This window comes from Pyrus communis, chromosome 15, assembly GCF_041283825.1.
Source record: "Pyrus communis isolate YQ-2024b chromosome 15, ASM4128382v1, whole genome shotgun sequence".
Taxonomy (NCBI): Eukaryota; Viridiplantae; Streptophyta; class Magnoliopsida; order Rosales; family Rosaceae; genus Pyrus; species Pyrus communis.
Window position 1 is genome coordinate 42,453,300 of NC_142579.1, and position 22,820 is coordinate 42,476,119.

Sequence of the window (22,820 nt, forward strand, 5' to 3'; positions counted from 1 at the left end):
CCCACCGTGCACGCACATGCACCCGTGACAATGGATCAATTCATGCCGGAAGCCTTTTACGTACAAGAACAAGAAACATAGACCTTAGACGTATTCTCTCATTACTTTAATTGGCATTTCCGTTTCATGTAAAGCTTTGTTAGAAAAGCATAATCGATTGTCGAAAACATAATAACTAAACCAAAGTCGACCTGCCAATTGCTGCTACATTGATGTTCAATTTGAACGCTTGAAACTCAACAGGGAAAGGCAACCAAGAAAATAGCCAAAATTCATGGAACGGGTCAGATTTGAGCTTAGCGTATAATATTCTATCTTTTGTAAGAAGAAAAAAAAAGTCCTGGAAGGGCCTGGTAAATGAAAGTGAGACGTGTATATGTGTATATATAGCGATTGGTTATTGTTGATGTTTCTAGTTAAGCTAACGGAATTAAATGGCTACAAACGAAAGAAGATGTCTTTGTCATTAAGATCTCCTAACTCGTATAAATACACATTATTATACCATCTCATGTTGAGTTAGCTTTACAAAAAACAATGGATAGATAGGGCGCATGGCCTGTGTTTTGTCGTTCTGCTACTGCTAGTACGTACCACCAGCAGTACATATATATTTAAGTTTTTTCTTAATAATGATCTTGTTCTACCGTAGCAAAAAATAAGACGATATGTCTTCATAGGAACTCTGTATTTACGCTACAAGATTTTTGTATCCTGAAGCAAAAATGGGAGGACGGTGAAATGTAGACTGTAAATACATGCATGATTCATGCGATGGTTCTATACCTATTTGTTTTTTGCAAAAACAAAATAGGATCCTTAGTAAGGAACTGGTCGAGTGATGCTCATATTTTGCTACCGATTAGGTCTTTCTTTTTTTTTTATTCAATAAATTTCTCTAGTATTGTCGAGGTTTAAAAAAAAACTCTGATCATAAATTCAAAATTCAGTGAGAAATATACAGTAATACCGCTCGATTGATGTTCATATATTGCCACCTTTGCTAGCCTGGCTGTAATAAATAATTGCATGAATTAAATCAAACGATGTGGGTTCAATCGAGGGGCCATTGCCCCCCTACCCCCGCACGTTATGAGGTACAGAAAAAGGCTGTGTTTCTCAACTATAACATTGCCCATTTAAATGCTCTGATACGGCATTTGTCCGGCAATGTCCTCCCTTTCACATTACCATCAGTACTAGAAAGCCAGACAATTAGCTGGGCTTGTACTTGGTGTGTAAGGCTCAAGTATTTGAATTTCTGATTAGATTAAAACTTAGGAAGAACTACAACTGGTGAGTTAACAAGAAGACTTTGATTATAATTTTCAGCCGTCTATTCATTCATTTACGCATGACCAGGGGCATTCCTATCTAGTCATTCATTTACCTTAAACATGCTTTGGGCTGGTTCATATAATCTCCATTACGACTCATGAGTAAATCTTCAATAGAGCTGCCTGACTAGGTACTCTCGATGAGACTAAAATGCAAGGAGTCCAATGTTTTTAAACTGGTGCTGCGGTGTAGTACACAAATGATGTGAACAAAGCATTACTACACAAGTTTTTCTCCACCATCACATGGTGAAAGAAACCCTATCCAAAAATGTGTAAATGTGAGAGACTTGTTTGCGTAACTACGCATATTAAAGGAGGAAAGCTAAGCTGGTATGGAATTGAAGACTTTAAATGCAAACATTTTGACTGGGGCCATAGGGTTTTACAATCTTGAAAATAAGCAACCTTTTTGCAGTTTGCATGTTCTGGGGCTTAGGTTGGTTTGGTAAATGGTGGATAAAAACAGAGAAAATAAGGATATGGACCCCCTTCTTTGTCACCAAAGGCAGTTACTGACTCAGACTGTACATACTAGGGCAAGTCGTCTTCTTTTGTGATGATGTAGCTAAGCTGGGGTAGAAAGTTGAACCAGAAAATGACCCAACTAGCTAGCACGTGCATTTGCCCCCAAAGAGATTAAAGCACTTAAAGATAACCCCAAACATAACCCTAACAATTAATAGTTGAATCACCGATCGTATTTCATTTTGTCAAGTTTATGATTATGATGTGAGATTCTTACATTCTTTTGTGCGCCCTGTCACATGGAATGACCACATAATGAGCAACACATGCCGCCAATTTCACATCGGTCATTGATCAAGTTCATTCAAGTGAAACGTGTGAATACCACGATACTGGATAAAGTCTATGAGACACAACGGTTCCATGGTGAGTATCTAATTGCTCAGGCTAAAGTACCATATATCAGTACTCTCTAAAATAAAATTATATATATAAGTCACTGTCACTCAGAGCAGAAAGCGGAATGCAACTCATTACACGAGATGTCACGTGAGGAGAGGGATTGAGAAAGAAAATCCTATCCTCGTTGACAAGGATTTAGATAACCCTTTGGCTTGATATTGTGGCATATCATGGGCGAAGCTACAATATTATCATATGTTTTCCTGCTTGGCATTGAATTATGATTTGAAACACCATGTGAGATTTTGAAAATGCATGTAAGTCATTCTTCCAGATTAGACCTAAGATTTGGTCTCATTACAGCTCAGCTTTGGAACCTGGAGAACCAAAGTGGTTTATATGGATGTAGCTTAACCATATGTATGCGCACATGTAATGTGTTTTAGATGGCCAAAATTTGTATATCGCAAGCAAAATATTAGTCGACAAGACTATAACACAAGTGACCCACAGCACAAACAAGGAAAACATTTTACATATGAGGGTCCAATGCCAGGTTGGATCATTTGTTCGTTCCATGCATGGTCGATTCCATAGCCCAACTTGAATAGATTGGACTTGGAGGCATAAATATGGTGAAATAAAATATTGGAAAGCATGAAGAAACTTGTGCATCAGGTGCCCTTTGGGTTTTGTCGACAGAATGTTATTTAGACATTTTTTCTTTTTCTTTTTAAACAAACGATACTATTTACATAAAATGATGGAAAAGTGGGCTAAACCTTGCAATAGGTTAATAATATTGTGGTTCAAATTCGCCTTTAGCGAGAATCGAACATAAAACCTCTTACTTACCAATGAAAATGAATGCCAGTAGATCACTTTTAGTTTCTCCTTTTGTATTCATTTTTCTATTTTTTTTTTACTTCATTCAATCCTAAGGGTAGAGACAAGAGGAGTATTGCAGAAAGAGAAAATAAGACCATAGTAAAGAAGAAAAGAAGAACGCAAGTGACTCCCAACCACAGTGGTGAAAATAAGTGTTGGCCATCCACGGCATAAGTTCAAATCCTGTCAGCTCTTTGATCCAACAAATCTATCATTTTCTACAAGAAAAAAGAGAAAGACAAAAGAAAAGTGAAAATCATTTTGCTTTGTCAAATTAAACTTTCCTAGCTGAAGTAGGTTCAGTAGCAAATAAGGAGCTACCTGTGTAGGCAATGAGAGATATGAAAGTTTTCATCTACCTCTCAAGTGAAAAGATGACACACGACATTGTTGCAGTATCTCAAGTTAATCAGCTACTCTGTATTTTAACTCTTCCGTATGATAGTACTTAAGGCCATCTCCAACCGAAGGGTCCAGAAGGCCAGATGGTCGAAAATAGCCCGAAAACTGTCTCCAACTGAGGGTTAGGCCAGAGGGCTCGTGGGCCCCACAGAATCTGAAAAAGGCCCAAATGGCTAAAGGGCTGGCCCCTTCCAGCTAGGCCCGGGCTGGCCAGAATTTTGCTGAAAACTGTTGGATATAACCCACAGGAATAATTTTGTTTATCGCAATAGTGTTGGTTATAACAGACACGAATAGTAATGGCTACACAAGAATAATTTTGATTAATTGCAATCGTGTCGGTTATAACCGACACGAATAGTATGAAAATTTTGAATACAACGGCTAGCTGAGTCAGTTAGCCGTTGTATTCAAATTTAATTTAATTTTTATTTTTATGAATTTAAAGCTTTTTTTTTTCTTATTTTTTTATAACTTCTATTTTACAAAATTTGTTTCATATTTTTTTTAAAATTCTATTTTTTTTTTCCTATAACTTCTATTTTACAAAATTTGGTTCATATATATATATATATATATATATATTTTAATTCTATTTTTTTCCTATAACTTCTATTTTACAAAATTTGGTTCAAATCCAACGGCTAGCTAACGTCACTTAGCCGTTGGATTTGAATTTAAATTGTAGTTTTTAAATAATAAATTATATTTGACTCTTTGGCCCTCGGTTGGAGACGGTTTTTTGTGACAGGACTAAAACGAGCCCTATGGCCCTTTGGCCCTCGGTTGGATATGGAGGCAAATATGACCCCGTAATGTTCATTAGAATATTAATAATTGGAGAGCTAGAGGGCTAAAACGAGCTCTATGACCAATCCTCGGTTAGAAATGGCCTAATTGGTTTAGATACGGCATTCCAGTTTATAATTTAAGTTTCACTTTTATCTTGTAGGCAAGCCCATCATTATACATCTCCGCCAGCCCAAAATCTCTGTACAACCTGTTGACGATTGGACTAGGTGAGAAAAAAAAAAAAAAAAAACAAAAGCAAGATGTATCAGTTGCATCAATGACAATTAATTTCAAGAAAAAATAGTACTCGGCCATTATATAAAGCAAATTCTTGCCCTGTATATAAGCTCATAAACAAAAACAAATTGGATAGAAAAAAAACAAGAAAAAAAAAAAATCAATTTTACAGGCATTAGCACGCTTTTGGCTACCGGATTGGAAAATAGAAGATACTCTCCAAGGTTACCCTTGTGCTGCATCGGTTATAATCTGGCTAGCGGCTTCGCTCTTTCTCCGGCTAAATTGGAATTAACGTAGCTGAACAATCTGGTATTAATCTACCACTGATGTCTAAGTAGATACCACAGCTTGTTGCTGTGATGCCTCTTCTGTTTGCAAGCTCTTGTAATAGTTGACGAGAACCTTCCATCCCGAGGGACACATAAAACCATCAGGAGGGTTTTCGCCGCTCTTTGCATAAGCACGCATCTGAAACAACAGGTGTACCAAATTATACACAGCATACAGAAGAGAGATTATTTTCCTAATTAGTAATCTCATATCTAATTCAACGGTCGTGCACACGCAATTCTATAAGGTTTAAGGCAGCAACTAGCAAGCAACATCTGAGAATTTCATCATGGGTAGGCATTCACCACCCGTTGTAGTTTACACACTTATCCAAGTGAGGTGCGAAACTATACCAACAGAACTACATTGCCAGTTTGATGGTATACCCTCTAAGATACAGTATTTCCCCTCGAGCCAGAGATACGCTATTGAGAACAAACAATATCAAATACTCTTCATACCTTGGTTCCAGAGATGAAGAGGAAATCTTTAGCACGTGAAGGATCAAAAAATGCCATCTTCTTTTCCACAGTGTCATAAGCTGCCACCTGCAATTTATAATTAAAGACGAAGGTTAATCGACACACAAAAGAGGAACCAATATCAAGTCATCGTATAAAACTACCATCTCAAGGGCCATATATAACCAAGTAAGAATTCATCACATCCAAACTAGTAGAACTCTGACATAACACATGCATAAAAATTTCCGATAATATATATCAACCAAGCAAATAAGCACAAGGAGTGCACCATATGTCAAGACTAGAAGCACGTATAGTTTCACCCACCCTGAAAGGCAAAATATTGAGCTTCTCGAGCCCGGGAGCCATGGTTAACACCTTTTTCCCATGATCAGGGTCATATAAATCCCTCTTCTCTATGGGATGTCCCATACCAGCAGGATCACGGCCCACAATGTAGAAATTTGCACCTGCATTTATTCGAGCTTTGGCATGCCACTGTACTTCAGTTGGACCCGCGTAGTGCATAGGTGATGGGAATATACCCACAATAGTAGTTTCAGGGTCAAGAACTCCATCTTCTAGGACCTGAACAGAAACAAAACATTTAAAAACTACCCATTTTGGACATCAAAATTTGCAATGCATCTCCGTACTTCAATGCAGAAGTGAAAAAATCTGTTCAACAAAACGAAGGTAAAGATGTAGATAGAATACTATGGCAGGTCAAAATATTTTGCTAGCATATTCACAGACATACAAAGGGAATGCAGGCCCATTACCTTGCTATGTTGCTCCATCCGAACATCCAATGGCACATCGTCAGGCTTTGTGAAACCTCCCAAAGGATGAAGCAACAGAATTGGATTCTTGTATCCCATGTCCAAGAGTCGCCTGCGTGTGTCATTCATCAACAAAGCATGGCCATTATGTACGGGATTTCTCAACTGAAAAGCAAAAACTGCGTCAGCTTGACGCCTGTCAAATTCTTTCCGGAGCTGTTGAGGAGAGAGCCTGTAGTGATCAAGCCCGTCTTCATATTTGACACGGTCTAGTACTTCCAAATCTCCGCCAATAAGCCAGTTTCCAGCCGGAGTGATCACCTCCTCAACGTATGGCAACCCCGGGGCTGTTGACCCCCAAGTCCTAGCAATCCTTTCTTCCTTGTTATGCTTGTAAATCTCAATGCTGCAACAAAAAAACAAATATAACAGATTACAAAATTATACTAGCGTATCGAGATTTTCGATTAATTAGCAGATGATTTTTGCCACAAGGAGATTCCAAGTGAATTAATAACCAAAAAATCAACATGTTTGTTCTGTTGCATGTGCGAGTGTATAGTTAAAGGAAATTACAATTAAACAAATTGACTTTTTTTAAAAGCAGAAACAAGTCCCCATCTTTACACGGTTTGAAGTGGGCACTTGATTTTTGTTTACTTCAGTCACAATAAACAAACAAATGCATGAAATCAGGTGATTATAAAAAAGAATATAATAAATTTCCATGTGCAAACAAAATAAATATCAAATTAAAAAATCGTCAACAATCAAATCTCAATTGCTAAACTAATTAAAATAAAAAATTGTGGAAAGGAGTTAAGCTCCTGGATGACAGTGTGGATTTAAATTCTGTCCGTGACTAATCTAATAAAATTTAGTGTTTGACTAAAAAATATTGACACCATCAAATATCGAACCTAGATAATCAGTTATCGACCACATACATAAAACTGATCGTTTGAGCAAATGAGATTTAGAAAAACATCATTTCGGCCAAATTCTCAATTGTAAAATACTGATAAACAAGGATTAACCTGCTTAATACACCAACCAAATCTCCAGCCGGGCCGACCAGCCCGACATCATTCGAGGATCCGATTCTCTCCTTAGTCTCGTCGTCAATCGCCAACACAATGGGAAGCGACATGTTAACAAACGACCCGTTTTCGATCCGCAGCGAATTGAAATGCAAGCTCTGCAAGTACTGGTCTTCTCTCATAAATCCCCGCAGCGGGCTGGCCCACCCCTCGCTGATGACATGGACCCACTCGAGATCAATCTTCGTAAGCCGCACCTTGGGCATCGCCTCCGCCTCCAGAGCCTTAGCAGTTCTCTGGCTCTCCGGCACCACGAGATCGACCAGGGCCCCGCCGTCGGGGTCGATGAGGGAGCTCTTGATGACAGCGGATTGAGGCGGGTGAGCGGAGGAGGCGTGCATTGTGGAGTTGTACACGACGGAGAGTATGGGGTCGGAGTGGTAGATGGGTTTGGTTCGGAATTTGAGCTTCAAGTTTGGGAGTTTGGTTTTGGGTTTGGAGATGCCGAGGTGGTTGTTGTTGACGAAATTGAAATGGCGGTCGTGGAGTTTAATGGGGAGAGACATGTTGGTGGAGGTAGGGATTTGGGGGGAGGGAGGAGGAGGTGGTGGATGAGTGGAGGAGTTGTAGGGTGGAGATCCGGTTAATGTGGGGGAGTGGAATGTGGCGGCCTCTGAATTTAGAGGCGAACATCTCGGTCAGGTTGGGAAAGCGAGTGCGACGGGGAATAAATTTGGCTGGACCGAATGAGACCCACACGTTTGAGGATTGAGTGAGCTTGTGGCTGCTGCGTCTGGGGTATCTCTCAACTCTCAGCGCTCAAGTTGTCGGAGGGACTTTCGGGACCAGAATCCAGAAGAAAATAGTAGCCTTTGTCAATTTTTGATATGGGCCTTTGCTTTGAAAGCAATTGAATATGATCCCAAAGCTACTAAAGGCTACAGGTTTAAAGCCCACCGCCCTTCCACTCACAGGGTGCCTGAATATGTACTTGTTTGGATCTAAAATTACATCATTGACTCGAGTAATTGAGATTGTTGAATGACAAAGTGGTTGAAAGGATTTTCAATTAATATTGAGAAATAATATTGTGATTTTAATTATGATATTATCTCTTAATATACATTAGGATATCTAAACCTAATGTTAGTAGTATCCAGCTGGTTGTTTTGAAAAGAGATGACCTGATCCGTCTTCAAAGGATTGCACTAAGACATTCGAATGGGCTCATCGTATCAAAAGCCCTAGGTGCATGCAATCTCCTACGTGGCTAATTATTATAAAAAACAAGTCTCATCTCTGATATTGAAGTGGGTGGTACAATTCAAATTGGCTTGGAATTCATGGACGTGTTGGAGTGAATGGTGTTGTAGCATGTGGCTTTATCTGGAGATATGGTGATTATATTTCATCAATTAGAATTACTTTTCAGAGTTTAATTTGGTGAAGGAACCATCATGCATGTACATGGTCTTCGTCAGGGGAAATGTGCATGATGGATTCAATTGGTGAAGTGATTTGATGGAATTATGATGAGGTAAGAAGCCTAGGCAAGCTAGGTTTTTGGTTATGATGGGATAAGTCTGCCACGAATAGGCTTTTGGATGGGATAGGTTTTTATCTTGTTTGAAAACTCAACCATCTGGAAGATAGGCTTTACCTATGCCACGGATCAGCCTTCATTCTACGAGTTTGAGTTTCAGTTGGTTTCTACGAAATTATTAGGTCGTGCCAAGCAGAAAGTATGGATGCTATAAATACGGAGTCGCAGGCAACATTGTGGCCTTCTTTAATTCAACACACAAGTTACCATGCGCAGAGCTTCTCAACAACCCTTGAGATTTTATCCTTCTCCCATTTATTCCGCCGACACATCTGCAGTTTGGATAAACAGCATTGTGAAGGCAATCTGCGACATCTTCAGTTTTGATAAACAACACTAGAGCCGTAGAATTAGTCGATCAAGAAACACCTTCAGTTTGGATAAATATCACTGTTTCGAGACCTATTGGTTATTTATCCAAGTCTCGATCGACAAGGACTTTTGAGTTCTTGTTGGTAGAGGTCATCTCATTAGCCTTTTCACCGAAGTGAGGTGTTACAGGTTATTAGGCTCGGCACATTGAACTTCGAGTTATTTTATGATTGGATATTCACAAGTACACTTTGGAGTTAGGCATTCCGACGTTCAAACCAAATTTACCATCAAGACATACATCTATTTCGAGTATTTGTGTCCATATAGTCTGGTGCCAGTTCGGCGTGCTCATACTCTCACGAATATAATCACTGTGACCGAACCTGGCGCCGACGATTTGTGAACTTCGCAGAACTAGCAGCCTTGTCTTCAGGCTCTAAAACCCAAAGACCGAGACGTGTTCCTTCCTTGGCCGCAGTCATAAGATCAAGAAGTCAACAACGTGCTTAAATCGACATCAGCATATTTTACTCCCCGCCCGAGCTCGGGCGTCAAGTTGGCATGCCCATCACATAACCGAATAACGTAGTTAGCTCATTAGTTACTCGCCCTGCGCGCCATGTAGACTTGATAGTTTTTAAGGTCAACAATACTGAATTTAAGTTTTGATTCATCGTTCATATGAATCAAATATAAAACCTTTTACTTATAAATAAAATAGAATATCACTAAATTATAGTATTACCATATGTTTAGGTTTCACATTAAAACTAGACAATGGGAAGGTATAGGGCGCCCTACTTTTAACCAAAGTGAGATCGTGTGGAACAACAAAGACATAAAACAAGAGGCTCTGCTCATTTTTTTGTGAAAAATATTTTATGAGGGAAGTGGGCGGACATCTTTACTCAAGTTTGTCTCCCACAAAAAAAAAAAAAAAAAAAAAAAATGAAAGTTCTGTGTAGTATCAAAGAAGTGCACTACTATTGTTGAAAACGTATTAATAATATGTTAATACATTTCTGTGTGGCGGATGTTATGTTAATGTATTATCAATGACACATTTAACTAGGGGTGGTTCGGTATGGGATACCATACTGAAACTAGTATTCCGAATCCCAAACCGAAATTTTTCGGGACGGGAATTTGAAGACCAATCCCAAACCAAATTTTCGGGAATCCCAAATTTCGGGAATCCCGAAATATTTTCGGGATTTTGGGACAAATTAGGAATCCCAAATTGAAATATGAAATTATGAATTGTTCTTCAAATATATAATTCAAGAACACATTCATGAACTAGGAATTTCATTTCATTCACACTACCATTTAATTGAACACTGGCATGCTTGACTCTTTTTATCATAGTCAAAATTCAAATTAATTAAACTCTTTTTGCAATCTGTTGAGAGACAAAAGAATCAAGCCTTCTGAAATCATCAGTCATGGCAGCACACATGAATACCAAACAAAACATGAAAAATATGCAAGGTGTAGGGCATTCTAGGTTGCTAAGCATGAATTAGAAACTACTAGCATCAATTATAAAAGAATAATATATATATGTATAAATATATATAATAATTAATATTATATATTTTCGGTTTGGTATGGGATTCCCGAAATATCGAGAAGCCAATCCCGAATCCCATACCGAAATTTTGGGATTGGTTCGGGATAGCATCCCGAAAATTTCGGAAATTTCGGTTTGGGAAATTTTTGGTTTGGGATCGGGATTTTTTCGGTTCGGTTCGGAATTTTCGGAAATTTTTTCCACCCCTACATTTAACAATTCCCAAACGAATCTGTGTTCCATATGCAACAATGAGATTAACAAGTGGCTTTCTATTTAACTTGAGTTTTGCAATTTTTGTGGTGTGGATGGTGGGAAGATAATAGTAGGGTTTAAAATATGCCATCATTTTGGACCATTTATTTGAAAGTGTTGACTTTAGATAACATTGGTCAAAGTTGTATCATTGCACTTTGCTCATGATTTTGTTTTTCCCTTCCACTTTACTTTTCAGCATGTTCACATCAAAAGGCACAATACGAGAATGCAAATGAATTGAGCCAACATTTTGTGTAGATACATTATATAAGTGGGTGACAAGACATCAATGTTCTTCAAGAAATATTTATGGGTTTACGTATAGATACAAAGAAAAAATCGTATGTATTATGTTGTATCCGTAAAGAGAATTCTACAACGTTTGAAAATGAGGTTGAGAAGAGTTCTTATAGCACGAACAAGAGCATGTAGAAAATATTCAGAGTTAATGTTGGAGACCTAAATCTTGTAGATTATCTCCTACTCATTACACTTTCTCTAATAATAAGGTAACCTCGACGGATCCTCATCACTATTAAGTACAAACACATATTGTCATCGCCATTTGTGCAGGTCGAGTCTAAGATGTTAATCAATCAAGTAGCAAGTGGTTATATTTCATATCCGATAATCCGAATCCTTGATTGAAATAGTTCTCCAAAAATCCTCAGCACCCAAAAAACACAATGGATAATTGGGCCTTAAGCGTCATGGGACTTGGGCTCGTTTGTTAGCAAAGGGTTCACCGAAAAGGAACAAAAACCCTAGATTTGTACTATCCTCAACCGAAATACAAGGCTCCGAGAAGACATAATTACCCCTGTTCCTTATCCCCAAACCATGGGCTTAAATTTCCAAATTTTCAGGGGTACAACCGTCAAAGCGTCACTTCCGCACCGTAATTCCACGGCCTCGCCTAGCTAACACTGGCGCCCACCTTTCTCCTTTAGTACATTATCACTCTTTCCCCGCTGAAGTTTCAGGCAGCGATTTAGGGTTAGGGTTCTGATTTTCCCTCACTTTCTGGATTCGTAATCTGTTAGTTCACCCCCGCGAGCTAACTCCAATTGACAATGGGAGTTCCGGCGTTCTACCGGTGGTTGGCGGAGAAGTACCCGCTCGTTATTGTCGACGTCGTGGAAGAAGAGCCCGTCGTGATAGATGACGTATCGATTCCGGTCGACACCAGTAAACCAAACCCTAATGGGTTGGAATACGATAATCTGTATCTCGACATGAACGGGATTATTCACCCCTGTTTCCACCCAGAAGATAGGGTAACGATTCGATTTAATTTCTTTACAATGTGATTACGAATTGAAAATATTGTTATGTGGAAAGATTCCCCCCCTTTGATTGTTATCAAAATTTGACCTTGTAGCTGTAAATTTGGTTGCGTGGCTTAATTTTGTTATCTGAATGATGCAGCCTTCTCCCTCGACATTCGATGAGGTATTCCAGTGCATGTTTGATTATATTGACAGACTGTTTGTGATGGTTCGGCCTCGAAAGCTATTGTACATGGCTATTGGTGAGTGTTGGAATTAGAACTGATGTTTATGTTTGGGAATTGTTATTGGCACTCCAAAAATCTCATTTTACACTCCAAACTTTTTATATTTGGAAAGAAAAATACATTTGTGAGGAGTGTAGAATGAGAATTTTGGAGTGCCAATATCATTTACCTTATGTTTTATCAAAAAGCATAAGTAAATGCGTTGTCGTATGAAATTTGTGTAATGCTAATTGTTGCCGATTATTGATAGATGGTGTTGCCCCCAGGGCAAAAATGAATCAACAGCGGTCTCGGCGATTTAGAGCTGCGAAAGATGCATCAGACGCGGTACGTCCTTTTGTGGATGCTAGGTGGGTCCTCCATGTGTTTGCATGTGAAGGGCTTGTCTTTTTTTCTTTGGTTTAGTTCTGATTCTTTTGTGTAGTAAAGTTTATTAATTGCAGAAAACTGGTAGATGAATAGATATGTTTATATATCTGACCTTAACGAAACAAATGAAAGCAGTTTGATTTCGTGGGCACTACAAAGTTTTCCTCTGTAGTGGATATCATAGTGGTGTTTAGACATAGGAGTTAAACAAGTAATGTCTAAAGATCATTATTTCAAACACCCTTTGATAGTGCTATCATCAGTTCTGGTTATATGCATAAGTTTTTACTAGTCATGTTTGTTAGGGTTTTGTAGTTGATGCAGTTTGTGTAAATTTATTATGAATTGTGATAATCCAACACAACCTTAATGGAGTTGTGGAATGTGTATTTGCAGTAACTTTTTTTTTTTTTGAGGGCAACTCAATCTTCAAACTTGTATTATGAAAATTGAAGGAACATAGCTACTAGTCCTGAACCATTTACTTGGGGCATGTTAAACTCCCTCCCCCCCATTCTATCTGTGTGAACTCATTGTTGAGATTTCCTGAATCCTTGCTTGTTACAATTGTTCCATAAGGTTACACAGCCTTGGAATGGGGGAAGTAGATAGGAGAAACGAAGCCAAGCTTTACATTTATTGATTTTTGGTTTCTCTTTTATAGGCAGCTGAAGAAGAAAGGCTGCGTGAGGAGTTTGAAATGGAGGGGAGAAAGCTTCCTCCAAAACAACAGTCACAAGTTGTTGATTCCAATGTCATCACTCCTGGAACTCAATTTATGGCTGTTTTGTCAGTAGCATTGCAGTATTACATTCATCTCAGATTAAACAACGACCCAGGATGGAAAAATGTTAAGGTATTTTCTATGCTTTGTTCCCTCGGTTTCCTGAAGTTATATTGTGTTTCTTTTGCAATTACTAATTAGGACCTATTTTTATTGTTCTATCAATGCTGATGAATATTCCTGTTTTACCAATTTTTTTTAATATTTTGTCTTGGCAGGTTATTCTTTCCGATGCAAATGTTCCAGGTGAAGGTGAACACAAAATTATGTCTTATGTTCGTCTTCAAAGAAATCTTCCTGGTTATGATCCAAATACACGCCATTGTCTCTATGGTTTGGTATGTTTCTTCCTTCATTACATGCATCTTCTTATACCCCTAAGTTATTTATCCATTGCTTTATAAAAACCCTTGAATTATTCTGGTAAGTTTTTCCTGTATTCTATTAATGTGTGGTCAATTACAGGATGCTGATTTGATTATGCTTGCTTTGGCTACCCATGAAGTTCATTTTTCAATTCTTCGAGAGGTATGTATTTATGATTTTGCAATTTTTCATTTTAAAATTCAATTCAACTTTGTTTTTCTGTATGATTGGCATCTTCGTTACTTTCAGTTCTCCTACAGTGTGTTTCATGATTTCCACCTTCATTCCAACTAGTAATTGTACATTTGGAAATGCAACATTCCAGGTTGTATTCACCCCTGGACAGCAAGACAAATGCTTCATATGTGGTCAGGTGGGTCATTTAGCAGCAAATTGTGAAGGTAAGGTGAAACGGAAGGCTGGAGAGTTTGATGAGAAAGCTGATGCTGAGGCCGTTCCCAAGAAGCCGTACCAGGTTATTTTTTGCAATACATTGATTGAAGAGCTACTGATAAAACTTAAAAGGAATGGTTGTTATTTTTGGATTGAAATTATTCATTTTAGAGCCATTGCGAATTGGACATTTCACTGAATAGGACTAGTGGAATAACTTGTATCCTACTTTCGAAATACTATGTGACAATTATAAATTGAAGTTTTATCTCTTTGTGCTTTGTTATGGCAGTTTCTTAACATCTGGACTCTTAGAGAATATTTGGAATATGAGATGAGAATTCCCAATACCCAATTCGAGATTGATTTTGAGTGCATCGTGGATGATTTCATATTCATGTGTTTCTTCGTTGGCAACGATTTCTTACCACACATGCCCACGCTGGAAATTCGTGAGGTATGTAATTTTATTAAGCTTGAGAAATAGAACATGAAAATAGGAGGTTTAAAAAACTGTTTCACATAAAAATAAAAATGAAAATAGGAGGGCTTCAAAAAGAGTAGTAATTTTCTGTTATAATATTCTCATTGGTGATTGTTCAGGGTGCAATCAATTTGCTTTTGGCTGTATACAAGAAAGAATTTAAGTCATTGGGTGGATACCTGACTGATGGAAGCAAGGTATTTAATTGACTATTGTAGGTTATTTAGTTGACTAGGTTCTTTCATAATGTTCTTATTTGCCTGCCTTTTTTTTTCTCAGCCAAATTTGAGTCGGGTAGAGCATTTCATCCAAGCAGTTGGATCTTATGAAGATAAAATATTTCAGAAAAGAGCTCGATTGCATCAGGTTTGTTCCTTAGTAGCCCCTTGAAACAGTTTTACTTTTATGGCAGCATGATTGTATAACCGCGTTGATTTGCATGATGGCTAAAGTATTTTTTATTTTATCTTTTATTTTTAATTTAATGCACCTGTTTAGGTTGTTTAGTTAGATGGAGCATGGTACTTAGCTAGGGTTTCAGAATGTTTTTGAGTGGGTGGGAGAACTTTAGGTTTCAGATAGATTGTTCAAGCTTTCACAAGGAAAATAGTATTTGGGAGGGAGGATACTTTTCTCAATAAATGTGAGCTGAAAGAGGGCAGATAAAATCAATCTGCTCTCAGAAAAGGTCTCTGGGATGTGGCCTTTTGAGCAGACGCCCCTTCCAAATCTGTGGATGTTATTGTTCTTCTGTGAATTGCTTTATGGGGGGATTAATAGATGTTATGTTGGTGAATAGAATGCTTAATGTTATAACAAAATCATTCCCCCTCTCTCCAGCGTCAGGCAGACAGAATAAAGCGTGAAAAAGGGCAATTAAGAAGAGGAGATGATGCAGCACCTCAAGTGCAACCAGATTCATTGGTTCCAGTTTCTCGGTTTCAGGGATCTCGTCTTGCTTCAGGTCTTACAGCTTCACCCTATCAACAATCTGGAAAATCTAGTGATCAAGGAAATCCTCGAAAGGTTGCACGTTTATCTTCAGAGATGTCAACTGTCGGTGCTGCTATTGTTGAAGCTGAGGACAGTCTTGAACTAGATGTATGTTTTTTAGCTCAGGAGATACCTTAATGTCAAACATTTTTAGTCTGTTCTTTGTATTTACTTTTCTACATGCTGATTACTGACGCTAACCTAATTTTGAATCTCTATTGTACCATCTTGTAATAATTGCTTTACAAACAGGGTTAGGTGTTTAATGAGTTCTGCTGGTTATATATTATTAACTATGTGGTCGTTAAGCTGTCACTGTTTTTTTTCTTCTAGGAACATGGAAACAAAGAAGACATGAAAGCAAAGCTGAAGGAGATTCTTCGTGAGAAATCTGATGCTTTTAACTCTGGAAATCCCAATGTAGACAAGGTTCAATTACTAACTGTACATATATTTTGATATCGATGTCTGCAAGGCGTATGTTTGTAAGGCATTTAAAAGCCTTTTTGAAATTTGATAATTTAGATTATCTGCTTGGATCTTGGAACCATAGTAAAATCAGTATTTGCAATTATCATGCATTGCCATTTGCCAATGAAAGCGACCTATCACAACATTGTTCTCTTTTGTTTTTTTGCAGTTTTGAATACTAAATATAAAACTGTTGTCTAGTTTATGCATTAGCTCTTGCTGCATAGCTCTGTTTACATTATTATATTTGTCATCTCAATACTATAGCTGAGAAGCTTGGAGTTTTGTTTCTGCATTTTGTTGCTGGTCGCATTGGTAATGTGATTCTTTTTGTCTTGTATTATTAGGTTAAATTGGGAGAACGTGGATGGAAAGATAGGTATTATGAAGAGAAGTTTTCTGCAAAAACTCCTGAAGAACGTGATGCAATTCGAAAAGATGTTGTACGTAATAATTGCTGGTGATATCAAATGTTCATTTGTATAAACCATTGTTAGTTTTTTCATATTTGTGTTTTTGGGTAGGTTTTGCGATACACGGAAGGTCTGTGTTGGGTGATGCACTATTATTATGAAGGTGTTTGCTCGTGGCAGTGGTGAGTAGTTTTGAACCACCTTCCTTCACTACATGAAGGGCCTTCCCGTTCCTTTTGCTTCTGTAGCATTTTGCAATGACTGGAATTATTAATTGTATTTGGATGGGGTTTTTCAGTGTTGTATAAGGAGCAGGGTTGGATTATGAATATTTTCCAATTTTTCCTTTAACATATCATATGAAAACACAATTGCATATCAGGATAATGCCACATAGATGAGATCTTGTTGTAACATTTTCTGAAAAAACTGCATTAATGATCTTAGTCAAATATGTCAATCATGCCATTGAATGCCTTTTTTTTTCCTTCAGGTTTTACCCCTATCACTATGCACCCTTTGCTTCTGATCTGAAGGACCTTGGTCAGCTAAATATAAGTTTTGATTTGGGCTCTCCTTTTAAACCGTTCAATCAGCTGTTGGGAGTTTTTCCTGCTGCAAGGTTTGCTTGTAATTTATTTCTTTTATTAGTAAATTATCCATTAAGTAAGGCACTAATGATAATTTGTTTGCAGCTCCCATGCTCTTCCTGAGCAGTACAGGAAGTTGATGACTGATCCAAATTCACCTCTGATTGATTTTTACCCTATTGGTATGTTTGCTTGACTAATATTGGTGGTTTGAATATTTCCCTTTTGTTACTTGCTCACTAAGATTCTTCTCTGAACCTCTATTTGCTATCAGACTTTGAAGTGGATATGAATGGGAAGCGGTATGCATGGCAGGTAGGTTTCTTTCTAATCCATATTATAACTATATGCTTTTGCGCATGGTCATGATGATTACTGTGTATATTGTACACCTATCGAGCAGAGTTTGACATCTTTTTGCTTTTCTGAAGGGTATTGCAAAGTTGCCTTTTATTGATGAAGTCCGCCTTCTAGGTGAGGTTGAAAAACTCGAACATACATTGACGGTACGGTAATTATTTATTTTTATTTACTTTGCACTACTGATTTTGGTATTTCTATTTTGTTTTCTAACTTAATTTTTGCTTTGGATTGTAGGAGGAGGAGACAAGGAGAAATAGTGTGATGTTTGAGATGCTTTTTGTGACATCGTCTCATCCTCTATCTGTAAGCATATATTCTCTGGACAATCGATGTAAGCAGTTGACAGACAAAGAACGAGTTGAAGTTAAGGAGCAGATTGATCCCAAGTACAGGTTTGTTCACGGTGCATTTACTTTATGCTTTAGAGCAGCAACCAGATTTCTAATTTGAATTTTATGTTATACCTTTGCTATTTTCTATTTGAGCCTGTTTTGGTTGGGAACTATAGATCATGTGGCCAGTGTTCCATTTTGGTGGCACCGCATATGCTAATTGATTTAGTTTATATATTTTTCTTGAGAATGATGCTCTATTTTGGCATTTTACAAAAATTAATTTTTCTATGGTTTTCTAGGAAGTGTGTCCATTTTTTGGTACTTCTAGATGGTAATGTTTGCTGCATGAGTATAAAGCCATATTATTGTTCTGATTTTTTCTTATGGACAATGTATTTAAGAATTGTTTGAGACTATTTTCTGATTTTATTTAGGGATGCATGCAGTGAAGGGATGAACGGTTATTTGTCTCCATGTACTGGAGAGCCTTGCCCTCCGGTTTTCCGGTCTCCTGTTGAAAGTATGGAGGATATTGTGGACAACCAAGTAATGTATGTATTTTAACTGAAATTCATTTGCTTTAATATACATTGTACGTGAGAGAGAGAGAGAAGAATTACGAATTACAATATTTTGTTGATGGGTAATCTGTCCATGTGTGTATTAAGTAATTTATTGGATGCAAATAGAAGTGCCCTTAAATAATACAAAATGGCTTCATTAACGGATTTGTTCTATACATAGAAGTGATCATGCATCTCTGAACTGCAATTCCCTCCCTTTGATGTTCAGATGTGCGATATACAGACTACCAGATGTACATAAGCATATAACTCAACCACCGGCAGGTGTTATATTGCCGAAGAAGGTATATTGTCCATATTGATCTTAAGCTTTTTTCAATCAGATTTTGTTCTATGGGTGTTATCCATATGCGTTGCGAGTGTTGCTTTATGTGTTCGCATGTGTTCCTATGAACTTCTCGACTTGGCCATTGCCTCTAATTTTAAGTAATAATAAAATTATTATACACCTGTTTGATGCTTATCATTATATTGATGTCAAGTTATCTTCAGACTGTTACAGTGGGGGATCTGAAGCCTTTACCTCCTTTATGGCATGAAGACACCGGGCGAAAGCCTTGGCATGAAGATTCTGGGCGGAAGCCATATGAAAATTCGAGGTAGACCTTCTTTTAACAAATCGCTTTTGATAGATATGCAGTGCCATTTGTCCTTCGCGTAATATAATTCCTTTTCTTCTGATTGTATTTTAACAATATTAGATTTTGCTTTCAGTTCCTGGCAGAACCCAGGAGCTGTTTCTGGAAGACAGCTCGGGGAATCGGCACATCGCCTTGTTGTTAATAGCTTACAGGCTAATGGGTATGGCAATCGGATGCATTCCCATCGACCATCTTATGCCGAGCCTCAGTATTATCCGGCACACCCTTCCTATGCAAATAACGGAGGCTATGATCAGGGACACAATAGAATGCCACCACCTAGGGCAATCCACCATCCTCAACATCAACACCGAGCTTCGAATATTAGTACATTCCCAAGTCACAGTGACCGTGGGTATAATGTACCGCATTCTTCGGCAGCTGGCCATCGCTTTCAGAACAGGTCTCATACCCAGCACCACGAAAGGAATTCTGGGCATGTATACTACGAATCAGGAAATCACCAGAACGATGGACCAATCTACCCTGAGAGACCAATTCTACAAACTCCAGCGGGGGTCAGTGCTGCTCCTTATCCAGGTGGCTATAACAACTATCAGAGTTACCAACCATCTGGAACGCCTAGCCATCATGGTATTGATGGCCGGGTTCCACCGGTCAGCCATAACCCAGGCAGAGGTCAAAGCCGCCCTCAACAATCCAGAAACCAATACTCTGGATTGGACAGAAGAGGAAATAGGAGACCACCTCCACCCCAGGCTGGGTATGGTCACAAGTAGGACGAGCTTGTGCTTGTGATGAAATTGTTGTGCTATATTTGGGCGGGCGCCCGCCCCGAATGGCAAAAATGGAAGCAGAAGTTATTTATCGCTTTGATTGCCGCTGCAGTTGGCATTTTAGAGTCAGCATGGTAGCGGACTCCATGTGGACAGCAGTTTGTGTAAGTTGTGGATTCCCGGATAAGAGGAGAGGTTCGAGTTTTTCCAATTTTTCCCTTCTGTAATTGAGACTTGTTTTCTCATTCATTTTGTGGAGTTTAGAATTAGTGACTTGTTTTCTTGGTCAAGAATTTGTCTCTGTCAAAATTTTCCAAAGATGAAATGCTACTAAAATACTAAGATTTGTTTGTGAATTAATAAAAAATTCTACTTAAAGAGTCACATTTAGAGAAACCGTTGAAGATCCTCTTATTTGACCAAGATATAAGAGAACAGCTCGATAGCTATAAATTTCGTTACGAAAAGACTCATTCTCCCAGTGGTCCATTTAAAAAAATGTTATTGGGCCTAATAAAGTAAGGTTAAGTTTGCTTCATGTTTGGGGCCCAATTACAAACAAAATATTAATTGGGCCTCTTAAACTGTTGGGTGAAAAATGGGTCGTGGTGCATACCACAAAACGGATGGGCCGCGTAGGAAGACCTTCTTGTTCTCTTAAACCCCGGCTGGAAGACAATGTCCTTATACGGTTTTTCCAGAAACGTTTAGACAATTAATCAAATAGTGCTCCAATTGCTAAGGGATTATTATAATAGATGTAATAAGTGAATATTTGCCTGCTACATGACCGGGGTTATCAAAACGTAATAAAACGTTTTTAGTCTCACAAATGATAAAATCCTGTGTCCAGACGCCTGTATAGGGCAACATACACAAAATGATGAAATCAAGTTACAACGAGAGACTGGAGTGTAGCTTAAATTGTCTGGTCGAATGGTCATGTGATCTGGATGCCCAATGCTTAATCTCACTACACTTATTAAAAAGAAATCAAGTCAGCACGAAAAACTCGTACACGTTTTAAGCCGTATATGTTCTGCCAAGATATGAAATTATAAGGTTCATCAGAACCAACCAAGCGCACGAGTGCACCACAGTCACAGCTCGTAATGGTCGGGCGGTGGGAAAGTTGGGGTCCCATTCATCTCTCTCCCTCTCTCTCTCAATAATTGAAAGGATTGGTTAGTGCTGACTTTGGTTTGCCTCTTTTGCTCGGAATGTTTGATCCACGTTGAGCTGCATTCAGCCACGGGCGTCGGTTTGTCCTGATTCAAATAATGATATCCGCATGAGTCAATACTTATAATATATATATATATATATATATATATATAAAATAAATTGAATTTCTATTGCTGAAGCATGCATTGCATGTTAATTAAGAGTAATCAAAATACTAAAGCTATTATTAAAGCCACATATAAATAGGATTAAGTTGCTAATTTGGAATTACATGGCAGAAGTTTTTCAGAGATTTTACAAAATGCAGATATCGCGCATAGAAGATTTGCAGCAAGACACATGCATCAAGTGAGAAGTACTTTGAACAGATCATTGGACAACAGGTGTTATTCAGCTGTTCAGCATTAATTACCTAATCCTATAAAATATTAGGTTGACGAGGTCTCTGGTTATTTGGAATTAATTAATTCCCATGAATATTGTTATAATCAAGTCCATTAAACAAACGACTTTCGAAGCTGCACCTTGATTGATGGGTCATTATAAAGTCATCTATGACGCATGCTGGTGAATGCCAAGACCAATGAAAATACCAGCGTGGTTCGATTGGACGAAATCGGGTTGTCAACGGTTTTTATACAAATTGGGAAAATTGATTATTAAATAAAATAAAATAAAATAAAAAACCCATGACTTATAACTCACGATTTTCGTAAAAATGAAAATTTTTGATGTTCGCAAGATTTTTTGCATGTGGATTAAGTAAAACTTTATAAGCCTTCTGGAAGTGGTCTTACAATTTATTAAGCCCGGTAAATATTTTTTTATGAATTTTTCAAGTTACAAAAAATAAACTAAATTAAAAAACACTAAAAAGTAGCAAGGCACAACAATGATTGCAAACGCTCAGAATATCTCTTGAACATTCATTCCTCGGCAGTAGTCGCAAGATCAAGAAGTCAGCAACGCGCTCAACGTAACATCTACACATTTTACTCCTCGGCCGACGAGTTGGGCATGCCCGCATACAATTGAATGACGTAGTTAGCTTATTAATTACTCGGCATGCGCGCTACGTAGGGTCAACATTTTGGCACGCCTAGTAGGATGAAGTGCTAAAACTACGAAGTTCACATGATATATCAAGATGAGATTCGGCGCCTATTCAAGGAAATTGTCAAGCAACAAAAACTCATTAACCGGATCCTTGAAGCAGATGAAGAAAGGCAAAAATCTTTCTCTCAAATGATAAAGGTGAAGGTTCATCACAGCTTACAAGATCAATGGTTAAATGAAGATAGAGCTCAAATTTATGAGTGGCTCGATAAAAAAAGGCCATCTGGTTTCAAATCAATTCCATTTGAAGAATGGTTGGATCAGAAGGCTGAGGGGCAGTTTTTAGCTCCAGCCACAACCAACATTCGGCCTAAGAAGATTGTCGAGACGGCCGAAGAAGAACCTAGGCCACCTGTTGTCTCGGTCGAGACTGAAAGTGTGGTAGGCCTAGAAGAAAAAGTTCAAGTTTTTAAGCCAAAAATCGACTCAAAAAATGATTCGTCAGAGGAGTGTTCCAATGACGAACAAGACCGATACACGGCTTTAGATGAAAAAAGCACATCAATTGATATGGTCATCGGAGATATAGGCCTAGTCGGAAAAACCACACCAATCGATATGATTATTGGTGATAAAGCCGATATGG

At 38.1% G+C, this 22,820-nt stretch overlaps 2 protein-coding genes across 5 annotated transcripts; one reads left to right on the forward strand and one right to left on the reverse strand.

The window, feature by feature from the left end:
* Window positions 1-4,577: 4,577 nt before the first annotated feature.
* On the reverse strand, window positions 4,578-8,176 carry LOC137742917 (ATP sulfurylase 2). Its single transcript, XM_068483056.2, has 5 exons — window positions 7,143-8,176; window positions 6,106-6,511; window positions 5,651-5,911; window positions 5,321-5,407; window positions 4,578-4,997 (listed from the first exon to the last, which is right to left on the reverse strand). Exons 1-5 carry the CDS (start codon window positions 7,709-7,711, stop codon window positions 4,860-4,862), a joined length of 1,461 nt encoding a protein of 486 aa, XP_068339157.1. The 5' UTR covers window positions 7,712-8,176; the 3' UTR covers window positions 4,578-4,859.
* Window positions 8,177-11,734: 3,558 nt separating this feature from the next.
* Window positions 11,735-20,317, forward strand: LOC137740756 (5'-3' exoribonuclease 3-like). 4 transcript variants are annotated; one of them, XM_068480888.2, is made up of 23 exons: window positions 11,735-12,171; window positions 12,323-12,425; window positions 12,661-12,737; window positions 13,444-13,635; window positions 13,782-13,901; window positions 14,029-14,091; window positions 14,255-14,404; window positions 14,615-14,779; window positions 14,926-15,003; window positions 15,086-15,172; window positions 15,647-15,907; window positions 16,133-16,228; window positions 16,618-16,713; window positions 16,795-16,865; window positions 17,177-17,305; window positions 17,379-17,455; window positions 17,548-17,588; window positions 17,705-17,779; window positions 17,871-18,028; window positions 18,406-18,522; window positions 18,764-18,839; window positions 19,048-19,154; window positions 19,270-20,317. In XM_068480888.2, the coding sequence occupies exons 1-23, from the start codon at window positions 11,968-11,970 to the stop codon at window positions 19,934-19,936; spliced, it is 3,210 nt and encodes a 1,069-aa protein (XP_068336989.1). In that variant the 5' UTR covers window positions 11,735-11,967; the 3' UTR covers window positions 19,937-20,317. The 4 variants fall into 4 exon arrangements, with proteins under 4 accessions (XP_068336989.1, XP_068337585.1, XP_068338279.1 ...); XM_068481484.2 differs by having other exon boundaries at window positions 18,418-18,522; XM_068482178.2 differs by having other exon boundaries at window positions 11,823-12,171; window positions 12,677-12,737.
* The last annotated feature ends 2,503 nt before the right edge of the window (window positions 20,318-22,820 follow it).